We start from the raw sequence: 13,338 nt of genomic DNA on the forward strand, positions 1-13,338 counted from the left end.
GAGAGAGGTTGAAGACTAGGGACCTGATTTTCCTCCCTCCCTGTGTCCAGGCACTAGATAGGTGCAGTATGTTTGCATTATGCTGCATCAAGCCACAGGGCACCCACATTGGGTGGACCAAGTCATTTGCCTTATTGCTTGATGTTCTTGCTGATTCTGCTGCCATTGGACTGGTACAGATTGCAGTATTGCTTAGTTGCTGTTAGTGCTCTGGTCCCTAGTCTGATAGCTTTTGCCATCATACAGGAAACTTTGGTTTATCCGGAGGTTAACTGTCCGGAATGCTCGAGCCACCGGCAAAAATCAGGAGCCGTTTCGTTAGGTTTTTTTTCTTTTCATTGCTTTTTTTTCACCAGTCAGGCTCTGCAAGGTCTCGCTGAAGCTGTTGCTAAGCTACAGAGACGCTTGCAAGGTACGGCTGACTGTTTAGAAGCTGTTGCTAAGCAACAGGGTTTGTTGCCAGATACAGAGCTCAAAATCTTCGTATGTTTCAACATTCGCGCTGGTTTGTCCGGCAGTTTTGATGGGACGGCAACAGCTCGGTCCCGTCGGTGCCGGATAGCACAAAGTTTCCTGTATTTCTTGGTGATTTGACTGTTCCTGTTGGAGTCGCTGGTGGGGTGGCTATTTCTATTGTGGGTACTGGTGCACTTGCTTTTGCTGATGGCGGCCTCGGTAGAATTACTTTTATAGCTATTATTGTGGCTGCTAGTTATTGTGCTTGGGATGTGGTTGCTTTCTGATTGTTGTTGCAACTGTTGGGGTTCTTGATGCAGCTTTTGTTCAGCTTTTTTGCGGTTGCTACTGCTATCCCTGTTGTCGGTGTAGATATTACTGTTTTGGGGAAGGCTAACAAGACAAGGGAATACACAATAAATGGTAGGATACTGAGAAGTGTAGAGAAGCAGAGTGACTTTGGCGTGCATGTCCACAGATCCCTGAAGGTAGCAGGACAGATAGATAAGGTGGTTAAGAAGGCATACTTACATTCTATGCCTCGGCTAATAAAGGAAAGAGCAGGGAGGTTATGCTTGAACTGCTAGAGTACTGCGTGCAGTTCTGGTCACCACATTACAGGAAGGATATAATTGCACTAGAGAGGGTACAGAGGAGATTTACGAGGCTGTTGCCAGGACCAGATAATTTTAGCTATGAGGAAAGATTGGAAAGGCTGTTGTTTTCTTTGGAAGAGCAGAGGCTGAGGGGAGACTTGATTGAGATGTATAAAATTATGAGCAGCCTAGATAGAGTGGATACGAAGGACCTATTTCCCCTAGCAGGTCAATAAGCAGGGGGCATAGATTTAAGGTAATTGGTAGAAGGATTATAGGAGAGTTGAGGAGAACTTGTTTCACGCAGAGGGTGGTAGGGGTCTGGAACTCACTGCCTGAAAGGGTGGCAGAGGCAGAAACGCTCATCACATTTAAAAAGTACTTGGATCTGCACTTGAAGTGCTGCAACCTACAAGGCTACGGACTAAGACCTGGTAAGTGGGATTAGGTTGGATAGCTCTTTTTCGGCCGGCACAGACACGATTGGTTGAATGGCCTCCTTCTGTGCTGTAAATTTCTATGATTCTATGATTATCCCTGTTGTTGGTACAGATGTTGTTGGTGTAGATGTTGCTGCTATCTGTTTTGGTGTAGATGTTGCTGCTATCTGTTGTTGGTGTAGATGTTGCTGCTATCTGTTGTTGGTGTAGATGTTACTGGTATCTGTTGTTGGTGTAGATGTTGCTGCTATCTGTTGGTGTAGATGTTGCTGCTATCTGTTGTTGGTGTAGATGTTGCTGCTATCTGTTGTTGGTGTAGATGTTACTGCTATCTGTTGTTGGTGTAGATGTTACTGGTATCTGTTGGTGTAGATGTTGCTGCTATCTGTTGGTGTAGATGTTACTGCTATCTGTTGTTGGTGTAGATGTTGCTGCTATCTGTTTTGGTGTAGATGTTGCTGCTCTCTGTTGGTGTAGATGTTGCTGCTATCTGTTGTTGGTGTAGATGTTACTGCTATCTGTTGTTGGTGTAGATGTTACTGCTATCTGTTGGTGTAGATGTTGCTGCTATCTGTTGTTGTAGATGTTGCTGCTATCTGTTGTTGGTGTAGATGTTACTGCTATCTGTTGTTGGTGTAGATGTTGCTGCTATCTGTTGTTGGTGTAGATGTTGCTGCTATCTGTTGTTGGTGTAGATGTTGCTGCTATCTGTTGTTGGTGTAGATGTTGCTGCTATCTGTTGTTGGTGTAGATGTTGCTATTATCCCTGTTACTGGTGTAGTTGCTGTTACTAGTAATGCTCTCCTTATTCACTTCAGCCTTTTCGATGTGCGCTGTGCCACTATTCCTGTAACATGGCTGGATCATTGAAGAGGCATTACCACAAGAAACACCCCAATGATGAATATGTCAATGCTGGGACTGGTGTGCTAGCTCAGGAGAGTGTGACGCAACAAGGTATCAAGAGCTTTGCTTTGAAATAAAATATGCACCTTACAGTAGCGTAGATTACTGAAATACATTTTGTAGTGAAAATAATTTTTCAGTGTGCCAATTCATTCTCACCATCAGTTCTTTAAAACCTCCCTCTCATAGCATCCAGGAATATCCCTGTTCCTGGTTGGTCCTTCTGGCCATTCTGATCATCTTGCATTTCTCAGGGTCTCCAGTTGGATTCTCTATTTCCTTGGCCAGAATTTTCCTTACCTCGGTGGGACCTGTGCAGCCGGTATCGGTGGCGTGTCCCGACCCCGCCACTGGCTCCATCCCGCTGTCCAGAATAAACTTACCTTAATGGGGCCTACTGAGCCCGCCCAGCGCGTTACCCGGCCCAATTAGATGGAGCGGGTCTGGTGACATCCCTCATGACGCACGTTAAGCCAGGATCCTTAAAAGGACGATGGCCACATTAAATTTTAAGTTCAATCTAACATGGTGGGTGTTGAATCTTTACTGTACAATCATATAATAAAAGTTATGAGTGACAAAGAAATTTATAAATAAAATTATCATTAAGTAATATGACTCCATCTACAAATACGACCAAGAACATAATTTAAAAAGTACATTAATTGTGAAGTCATTGGTGCTTTAGTCACAAATCTATAGACTTTTTTTATCAGTAACTGGTACAAATAAAAGGTGTGTGTGTATAGGTAATACATAAAATTAAGCAGATTTTAAATGTAATTGTAAAGGGGTGGATTTACAATTTTGTGCAAGTTCAGCGGAACAGCTACGGAATCCCTGACAAACAGTGTAAGTGGTGCTTACAATGTGTTTCTGGGATTTCTGTAGCTCTTCCGTTGAAGTTGACAATGGACAAGTGAGAGAACCACCGCAGAAATTCACGCTAAAGCCTCAGACTGAAAAATTAAATTACAGGAAACTTTGTGCTATCCGGCACCGACGGGACCGAGCTGTTGCCATCCCATCAAAAGTGCCGGACAAACCAGCGCTAATGTTGAAACATACGGAGATTTTGAGCTCCGTATCTGGCAACAAGCCCTGTTGCTTAGCAACAGCTTCTAAACAGTCGGCCGTACCTTGCAAGCGTCTCTGTAGCTTAGCAACAGCTTCAGCGAGACCTTGCAGAGCCTGACTGGTGGAAAAAAAAAGCAACGAAAGGAAAAAAAAGCAACGAAAAGAAGAAAAAAAAAACGAACGAAACGGCTCCTGATTTTTGCCGGTGGCTTGAGCATTCCGGGCAGTTAACCTCCGGATAAACCAAAGTTTCCTGTCGTCATATTCAGGAACTGAAAGCAAATTGAACCAGTGGAATGAGCGATGGAATGAAATTGTTACGGTTGATGACTTGATTTAATGTGTAACTGGACAATATACTGTGAGAAAAGCCTGACTAGAAACAACACACAATTTTATTTAAATGGTATATGTCATTTTTTTATAATGCAGATCAATTAACTGCAATTACTGTTGCGTTGGAAGGCAACAGCCGAGAATGGCCAGTGAAAAATTAACATTTACCAGTAGCACGGAATCTCCATCAAACTGTTAGCTGATGTAATCAACATGTTTTTATTTTGGTTTGTTTCCCATGCTGTCAAGTAATCAGCTGGGGCAATGGCCACGGAACTCACACTTCAGGTTGACAGATGTGGTTCCCGAGCTGTGTGAATCCTGTGGCCATGCAGGGAAATTTCAAAGTAGGAGGGAAAAAGACTCTTAAGTGCCCTTAAAGTACTTCAGAATGATTTCAATTGGGTCCCCTGCCGCTGCAGGTCAGGTTGGCTCTACGCTGACAGATGCACCTGTGGGAAAGATGCGTGGGAGCGAGTTCTGTACCCGCTGTCAAAAAAACAACTTACCCTCCCGACCTGCTACTGATCGTGCCCGCTACCACCATGGAAAATTCAGCCCCTTGTCTCTGTCCTTCTACATCTGAAAGCATCCTACAATATTGAGGTAGAAATTTGACTTGGCCAGTAGTGCAAAGAGGAACTGAATGTCAAGTGGGTATATAACAGCCAGCCGATGCGGTACCGCCCACTTTGTGCTACCGCCCAAGATGAATTTCTACCCCATTGTCTCTTCATGATCTATTGCTGTGATCCTTCACCTGGGATCCTTAGTTTGTAGCCTTCCTACATCTGAGTTAGATGTTGTGGACTCCATCATCTAGGCTGACACACCAGTGCACAACTTGGGTAGTGCTGTATTGGTGGACATACAAACCTTTGGGTGCGATGTTAAATCAAGGCCTCAGCTTGGGTGATTCAAATGGCTATTAAATCCCATACCAATTTTTGAAGAACATGGTGTCCTGGCCAATGTTCCTCCCTCAACCTACACCATAAACATTCATCTCATTGCTGTTGGCGGCATCTTGCCATGTGAAAAACAGCTGCCATATTTTACTCCAGAGCTAATTCACTATCTGGAACATTTTATGTGGTGCCTTATCAGTTCTTTCAGATGCGAGGTGCTATATAAAGGTATGGTTCAGCTGATTAACATGTTACTCTTTGTATTGTCGTAAAAGAAAAAAGCTACAGATGTTAGAAATCCAAAACTAAAATAGAAAATGCTAGAAACACTCAGCAGGTCAGTCACTATTTGTGGAAAGAACAAACCTGTTAATGTTTCAAGTATGGACCCTCCGTGCAAACACTTTCACAAAGCATCTGTACCTTAAATATTACTTTGTTTGGCCTCTCCGTGCCCCAGAAAGTTGACTTCAAAATTCTCATCCTCACTTTAAAGTCCCTCCATGGTCTCTCAGATGCACCCTCCGTTCCTCCAACATCAGGAAATTCTCCTCACTCCCTCCACTCGACCATTGATGGCCACATACTCAGCCAATAAAGTCCTCTAATTTTTTCTCCTTTCCCCTCCTGCTCAGCATTCACAGTTTCGTCCTCCTAATATTAAGTGCTATGAGACACCTTCCTGCACGTGTAGAGTGCTGTGTAAATGCAAACTGCTATAGTAGTGGGTGGGGGTAGGGTGGCAATATATGCCAGATGTACCTCTCCTCCATGTGTCTCAACCCCTCACTGCCTCTGTGTTGTCCAACTGCTTCTCTGACATTCACTCTTGGATGAGCTTCAATTTCCTCCAGCTAAACATTGGTAAGACCAAAGCCATCATCTTTGGCCCCTGCTACAAACTCTGCATGCACCCTTGCCACTGATTCCATCCCCCTCCCCTGCTAGTGTCTCAGGCTGAACCAGACTGTTCACAAACTCGGCATCCAATTCAGCCCTGAGCTGACTTTGACCCCATATCCTCGCCAACACAAAGGCTGCCTATTTCCACCTCTGTAATATCGCCCACCTCCACTCTGCCTCACCTCATCTGCTGCTGAAATCCTTATCCATACTTTTGCCACTTCCAGTAACTTCCATGCTCACCTGGCCGGCCTCCCATCCTCTACCCTTGAAAAACTTAAGCTATTCGAAAACTCTGTTGCCTGTATTCTATCCCACACCAAGTTCTACTCACCCATTACTCCGATCTACATTGGCTCCCAGTTCCCCGAATACCTCAAATTTAAAAATCTCATCATGACTTCGCCCCTCCCTATCTCTGTACGTTCTTCAGTCCTGCAGCTCCTCCAGAACTCCCCATTCCTCTGACTCTGGCTTCTTGTGCCCTTTGCCCCACCATTGGTGGCTATGCCTTCCTAAACCTCTCTACCTCTCCTCCTTTAAAACCCAGCTCCTTGATCAAGATTTTTGGTCACCCTTCCTAATAGTGCTCTCTTTGACTCTGTGAAGCATCTTTTTCTACATTAAAGGCACTGTTTCCAATTAAGGATAGCTATCTAACGACCTTTGTTGGAAGTGTGCCATCTGATGAAGACAGGATCAGACTCTGCTGTGATACCTTCCACTCACCAGTGGTCTAATAGTCTACAAACACTCATTGCCTAAACTCACACATGAATAACAACCACTTGGCATGGAAAACTACTGGAAATACCAACAGTAACAAAACCTGCTTTAGTGCTTGGATCTGATGAGCTCTGAGAAAAGGGACCTTTCTGAAGTGCTAATGATTTCTCTTAGATGCGATCATCCTGCTGTGCATTTGAAGTGCTAATAGCTTCTCCTTCAGATGTGAGCACCCTGCTGTGCATTTCTGTCATTTTCTGTTTCTATTTCAGATTTACAGCATTTGTTGTTCTGCTTTTTACTCTCTTACTCCCTGGATCTGCCACTTCTGTTTCCTTGAAGATGAAGTTACAGGGTTATCAGGGCAATGGAATTCATTTTAAGGTTGCTCTACCAAAGACCTGACATAGACGCAATGGGCCACCTGCCCTCCTGTGCTGTATACATCTATGGTAACTTCTCTGTCTCTTTTGCACTAAAGCATGATCGAAAAAAACTCTACATTAAACCTCCCATTATAAAACATATTATACAAATCAGAAGACGGTGTATTGTTATTCAATGCTATTACCCATCTGGATTGTAGTGTGCAGTCACAATACCATAGGAAAGATGTTCTTGCTCTTCAGAGATTGCAACATGGTGACGATGTCAGGAATCTAGGTTATGAGGAAAGCTTAAGGAAGTTAAGGGGTTCTTGTTGGTAATGAGGACATTCCGAGGCCCTAACACAAGAATGTTGGGACTAGTTGTATGGCTTAATACCACACGGAATGGTCCATTTATCCACTGAGTCATCAATGAAGCTTTTATAATATAAAATGAAAACAGAAAATGCTGGAAATACTCAGCAGGTCAGGCAGCATCTATGGAGAGAGAAACAGAGTTAACGTTTCAGGTCGATGACCTTATGTCAGAACTGGAAACATTTAGAAATGTAACAGATTTTAAGCAGGGGCAGGGAAAGGGGGAAGGGGAGGAAAGAACAAAAGGGAAGGTCTGTGATAGGGTGGAAGACAGGAGAGATTAAATGACAAAAAGTATGATAGTACAAAACAGAAGGAGATGGTAATGGGACAAGTAAAGAAACAAAAGATAAGTCTAGAAGAGATGTAAATGGGAATGGCAGAATCAACAGGTGCCATGTGAAAAAATAGGGGCAGAGGTACTTGAAATGCCGGTGAGCGGCATGTGCAGGACCTCCAGTTGCTGCACAGCCCACAGTTTAACAGGAATGTTGTGTGTTAGTGACTGAACACCTACAGAAAGAAAAAAGAACTTGCATTTATATAGCGCCTTTCGCAACCTCAGGACATCCCAAAGCATTTTCCCGAGCTGCATTTAGGCCAGGTTAACCAAACACATTTGATGAAACTGCTTGTTTGCTGGCCTTGTGGGGGTCATTTTGACTTTGGACGATTCTGTGTAAACGGGCGATATTGAACCAGCTGCCCGATAACGCCTCTCCCGACATTCATTCCCATTGACTTCACTGGTGATCTCAAAACTCATCATGGGACACTCAAACTGAAGTCGAATTGTCATATAGGATCAAAGGGTACATGAAGTAGTCCCAGGGTCATATTACTAGTCAGATTGAATTGTTATTTAGACGGATACAGATACACTGGATCTATGTTTATTGATTTATTCCAGACATCCATGGGCTTACAGTTAGGCAAAGACTGCACAACTTCCAGGAGAGTCAATCCATCATTTCATAACCCCTGACCTCCTCTATAATCTCCCCAAATGGTCCACAAATTATCTCAGTAATATTCTTAAAATATCTGCATCGTCAAAATGTCATGTTCCTCTTTATAAACAGTGATTATTTACTTGCAGGAATGCCAGCATGGCAGGAAATAAAAATTATTTTAAGTGGGTCTTTAAAATAATGAACAAAGACATTTTGTATGAGTGCATTGAGTATTTATACGCTACTATTCTCACAATATAATTTCAAGGCCAACTTGATTTCTATTCTTTGTCCCTTATTCACAGCTCAACCTTTCTTTGCTAAGACTAGAACTTTTTGTTGAGCATTTAAGTCCATTTACATAATTCCCATTGCATATTAAGAAGAACAACCATGAAGAGAGACTTGCATTTATACAGCGCCTTTCACGACCTCAAGACGTTCCAAAGAGCCTTTTACAGTCAATGAAGTACTTTTGAAGTGTAGTCACTGTTGTAATGTAAGAAACGTGGCAGTTAAAATTGCGCACAGCAAGCTCCCACAAACAGCAATGTGATGATGATCAGATAATCTGTTTTAGTGATGTTGGTTGAGAGATAAATATTGGCCAGGACACTGGTGAGAACTCCTCTGATCTTCTTCAAATAGTGCCATGGGATCTTTTAAGTCCTCCTGAGAGGACAGACGAGACCTTGGTTTAATGTCTCATCTGAAAGATGTCACCTCTGACAGCGCAGCACTCGGTGTGCCAGTCTAGATTATGTGCTGCAAGTTCCTGGAGTGGGACTTGAACCCACAGCCTTCTGATGATGATGAGAGTGCTGCCCACTGAGCCATGGCTGAGAGCTAAAATATGAATACATAATGTATGCTGATAATACATGTGGCATGATAACTGGCAGTAGCCAGGAGCCCATAGAATTCAGTGTAATAATATCTGACGATGGCAAGGGGGGATATGCTCATCCTCATGACAATACAAATGCAAATCTTTCTTTGTGTCACGTAGGACTGATACCCAAGGGTGCTGGCACATGTATCAAAATGAATGCAAAACTGCCCCATAACGCAGAGTTAGTAGGCACCACCGTTGTGTCTGTGTATGGAATGAATAGTGGCTTGGGTACCTCTGTAGGCAACAACAAAAGCAACAACAAATTGTATTTATATAGCACCTTTAACGTAGTAAAATGTCCCACGGAAACAAGCCATATAAGGAGATATTAGGGCAGATGACGAAAAGCTTGATCAAAGAGGTAGGTTTTAAGGAGCGCCTTAAAGGAGGAAAGAGAGGTAGCGAGGTGGAGAGGTTTAGGGAGGGAATTCCAGAGCTTAGGGCCTCAGCAGCTGAAGGCACGGCCACCAATGGTTGAGCGATTTATAATACGGGATGCTCAAGAAGGCAGAATTAGAGGAATGCAGATATCTCGGGGTGTTGAGGGGCTGTAGAAGATTACAGCGATAGAGAGGGGCGAGGCCATGGAGGGATTTGCAAACAAGGATGAGAATTTTAAAATCGAGACGTTGCTTAACTGGGAGCCAGTGTAGGTCAGCGAGCACAGGGTGATGGGTGAACGGGACTTGGTGCGAGTTAGGATGTGGGCAGCAGAGTTTTGGATGACCTCGAGGGAGCTAGAAAAGGATATTCAGTTTAATGGGGTAAAGGAGCTGAATCACATATAAATCTAGGGATGTCGAGCATCAACTGTGCACATTCTAAACAATCAGTCATGCTGTTGAGCTCGGTAGCCCTTCCAAACCAGTCGCCTTGATTGTATCATCATCACCCTGTCATCAAAAATGTTAAGAGAAATCAAACAAATTGTAAAAAAATTACGCCTTCGGCTATTAAGATCTGTGCTCTGGTATTCACTCCTAAATCCCTCTGCCTTGCTACATCTCTGCCCACCTTCAAACATCTTCTCAAAAGCCTTATCTATGGTTTCCTAACTCTTCTCTGAATGTCTGCTCCACCTCTTTTGTGAAGCATATTGGGACATTAAAGGCATTGACTAGGGCAGAAAGTACGAGACCCTGCTGCCAGGAAAATGCTTACTAGATGCAAACACAGAGCACAGAATCAGGGCTACAATGCTGCACCAGCAGCAGAGTATCGCAATTTCTGCCCTTGTAAATCGTTAATATTTTTTGCAATGAATTTTCAGAAGGGGTTTTTACTCCTGAAGTCAGCAGGTGAGCTCAAACTTGAATTGTTGATGATCAAAGCAGCTCATAAGTTGAAAAAGAAATAAACAACAGCAAACGTTGATGCAGCAGCCTGCTCGCTGACAGTAGAGACTGTTGTGAGGAGGAGTGTGCCAGGGGAAATCCCATGGGAATGATAATGATGTTTAATTTTTCCTTCTATCTTAATAATTCTACTCCATGGTAATTGTGGGAAATTAATTGTGAAATAAATAAAGTGTAAGAAACCATTTTGCTGGCTCAAAGGTGATTTCATTCTCAATATCTGAGCGTAAAAAGTAATGGGAAATGAGCATTGCGATCAGGATACATAAAGCTGGTTAATGCTATTTCACAGTACTGTATCGTCATTATCTACCTATCTTGTTACATTCTTATGAAATGGTAATTATACACTCAAAAAGCCATAAGAGGCTTTCAGTGTGGCAAAGGCAGCCAGATAAGATTATTAACATGTCTTCTTACAAAAGGTATGTTGTTTTCCTTTTTTATTAAAAGGTGGTGTAAAGTGTCCAGTGTGCAGTTTTGTTTATGGTACCAAGTGGGAGCTGAACAGACACCTGAAAAACAAGCACGGACTGAAGATTGTGGGCAGCATAGAAGGGGAAGCCATAGAGCAGGTACTTATTTTCTCACCTCCACTTCTAAAGGTGCTAACCCTTGCTAGGATGCAGTTGTGGAGGACGCCAGCTGACCTCTGCACCTAGCCCATGGCCATTCTTCATATGTATTTTAACAAGTGTCGTTAGGCTCGTAACAGTAGTCATCAAAGTCAAATCCTTCTCGCCTAATATCTACAAATGTGTACGATCCAGTGGGGATCGCTGGACAGTGATTCGTAGAAGGCACCCTTAGCCAGTTGTAGCGCTCCTACTATTGACCTTACTGATATTAACTTTCCTACATTACAACAGTGACTACACTTCAAAAGTAATTCATTGGCTGTAAAGCGCTTTGGGATGTCCGCTATATAAATGCAAGTCTTTCTTTTAACTAGCACAGCATTGATTGGGGATCAAACCTGGTATGTATAACTCAGTTACCACACCATGAATTAGATTTAACAATTAAGCCATTACGGGTGCTGTAGGTACTCCTTTAATGGGATCTATTGCAAGACACTCATGTTATCTATATTGGGTTTAGAATTGCCAACTGTTTCGCAGTAAAGTTGCCACAGTTACACCATGTATTGCCAGTCATCTCGTCTAAATTGCTTTGCACATCAAAGACATACACTGCACAGATAAACAGTTTTTGTTTTCCATTAGGAGCATCTCCGTTTGACTCCTGTCTCATTTTTTATATTTTTCCTTTTATAAAAAGTGCTTTCCCTCAGACTTATCCATTCGCTGTTAACTAAATCTGTTTAGCAGTTTATGACCCAACACACAGTTTACTGCGGTATTTATACTATAACCTTTTGAAGTCTAGGACATCACATGATGTAAGTGGTAAGCTGCAATACACTGACCAAGGTTTTCTGTTCAACCTCTGGGGTCCCTACAAATTACTTAGATATTAAATAGCTCACTGCTCTGTAGGAGCGAGGGTGTGTTCTAAATGGTCTGAGACACTGAAAATGAGAAAAATATCTGAAGTAAAAACCTGGAAACAGCACATATCTCTGAGGCCCAGTGGACTGCAGCTTCTAATTTTATTACACTGAAATATAATCACCATTATAAATATTGATTTAATGATATCAAAATAATTGAATAATGCAAAGCTGGAGTAAACAATAGAATGTAAGTCTTGCACGGTTTGTCTACACAATCCAAACGCAGGCCCTTACTGGTTTCCAAAGGGTTGGTGAACTCTGGATGGTAACTTTGGAAAAGTAAATGAGCAAATCGTTTTAAGGCTAAACAACTTTATTTAAATGATTGTCACATGTTCATACAACCTTTCTGAAGTAAAGTGTGTCTTTTGAGTTCTAACATTGCTCACTCCGTTACATTCCTTTGTTCAATCTCTGTACCAATCTCTGTACCAATCAGTCTGCATGCAAGCCATTGTCTGTTGTGATCGTGGGTTGCTTCTTAATAGAAACATAGAAGATAGGAGCAGGAGTAGGCCATTCGGCCCCTTGAGCCTGATCCGCCATTTAATGAGATCATGGCTGATCATACAAATTCAGTACCCTGTCCCTGCTTTCTCCCCATATCCCTTGATCCCTTTAGAACATAAGAACATAAGAAATAGGAGCAGGAGTAGGCCAATCGGCCCCTCGAGCCTGCTCCACCATTCAATAAGATCATGTCTGATCTGATCCTAACCTCAAATCTTCTATCACTCTCCATCCCACCCGAACCCATGTGATCTCCCGGGAGAGGCGAAAAACCAGATATAAAACCCAATGGCCAATTTGGGAGAAAAAATCTGGGAAATTCCTCTCCGACCCATCTAGGCGATCGAAACTCGTCCAGGAGATCACACTGTCCCTATATTTTCTACAGTACTTACCTTCTGTAAAGGCGATCTCCACCCCAGCCAGGAACAGGAATAAAACCATCTCCTGAAATCTAACACAGAATTAGAACACAAGAAGTAGGAGCAGAACCAGGCTACACGGCCCCTGGGCCTGCTCCACTACCCACAGGGCCATGACCATTCCGAACCTAGACTCATGTCCAATTTCCTGCCCGCTCCCCGTAACCCTTAATTCCCTTTACTTCTAGGAAACTATCTATTTCTGTTTTAAATTTATTTAATGATATATCTAACTCCTTCTTGAATATATTTAATGAATTGGCCTCAACTGCCTTTTGTGGTAGAGAATTCCATAGGTTCACCACTCTCTGGGTGAAGAAATTCCTCCTCATCTCTGTCCTAAATGGCTTACCCCTTATCTTTAGACTGTGACCCCCCTGGTTCTGGACTCCCCACCATCAGGAACATCCTTTCTGCAACTAGTCTGTCTAGTCTTGTTAGAATTTTATAAGTTTCACAGAGATCCCCTCTCATTCTTCTAAGCTCAAGCGAATATAAGCCCAATCGACCCAATCTCTCATACGTCATTCCTGCCATCCCAGGTATCAGTCTGGTGAATCTTTGCGGCACACTCTCCATGACAAGAACATCCT

General features: G+C 42.9%; 1 protein-coding gene across 2 annotated transcripts in view; it reads left to right on the forward strand.

Moving 5' to 3' along the window:
- Nucleotides 1-13,338, forward strand: part of zfat (zinc finger and AT hook domain containing) — a 209,263-nt gene that overhangs the window by 163,183 nt on the left and 32,742 nt on the right. For both annotated transcript variants that reach the window (XM_085992470.1, XM_085992468.1), the window contains exons 12-13: nt 2,311-2,449; nt 10,751-10,872. In XM_085992470.1, coding sequence (XP_085848596.1) covers nt 2,311-2,449; nt 10,751-10,872 — 261 coding nt within the window. The remainder of the gene's footprint in view (nt 1-2,310; nt 2,450-10,750; nt 10,873-13,338) is intronic.

Source organism: Somniosus microcephalus, chromosome 7 (genome assembly GCF_052327205.1).
Source record: "Somniosus microcephalus isolate GS21.2 chromosome 7, FLI_Smic_1.0, whole genome shotgun sequence".
NCBI classification, from domain to species: Eukaryota; Metazoa; Chordata; class Chondrichthyes; order Squaliformes; family Somniosidae; genus Somniosus; species Somniosus microcephalus.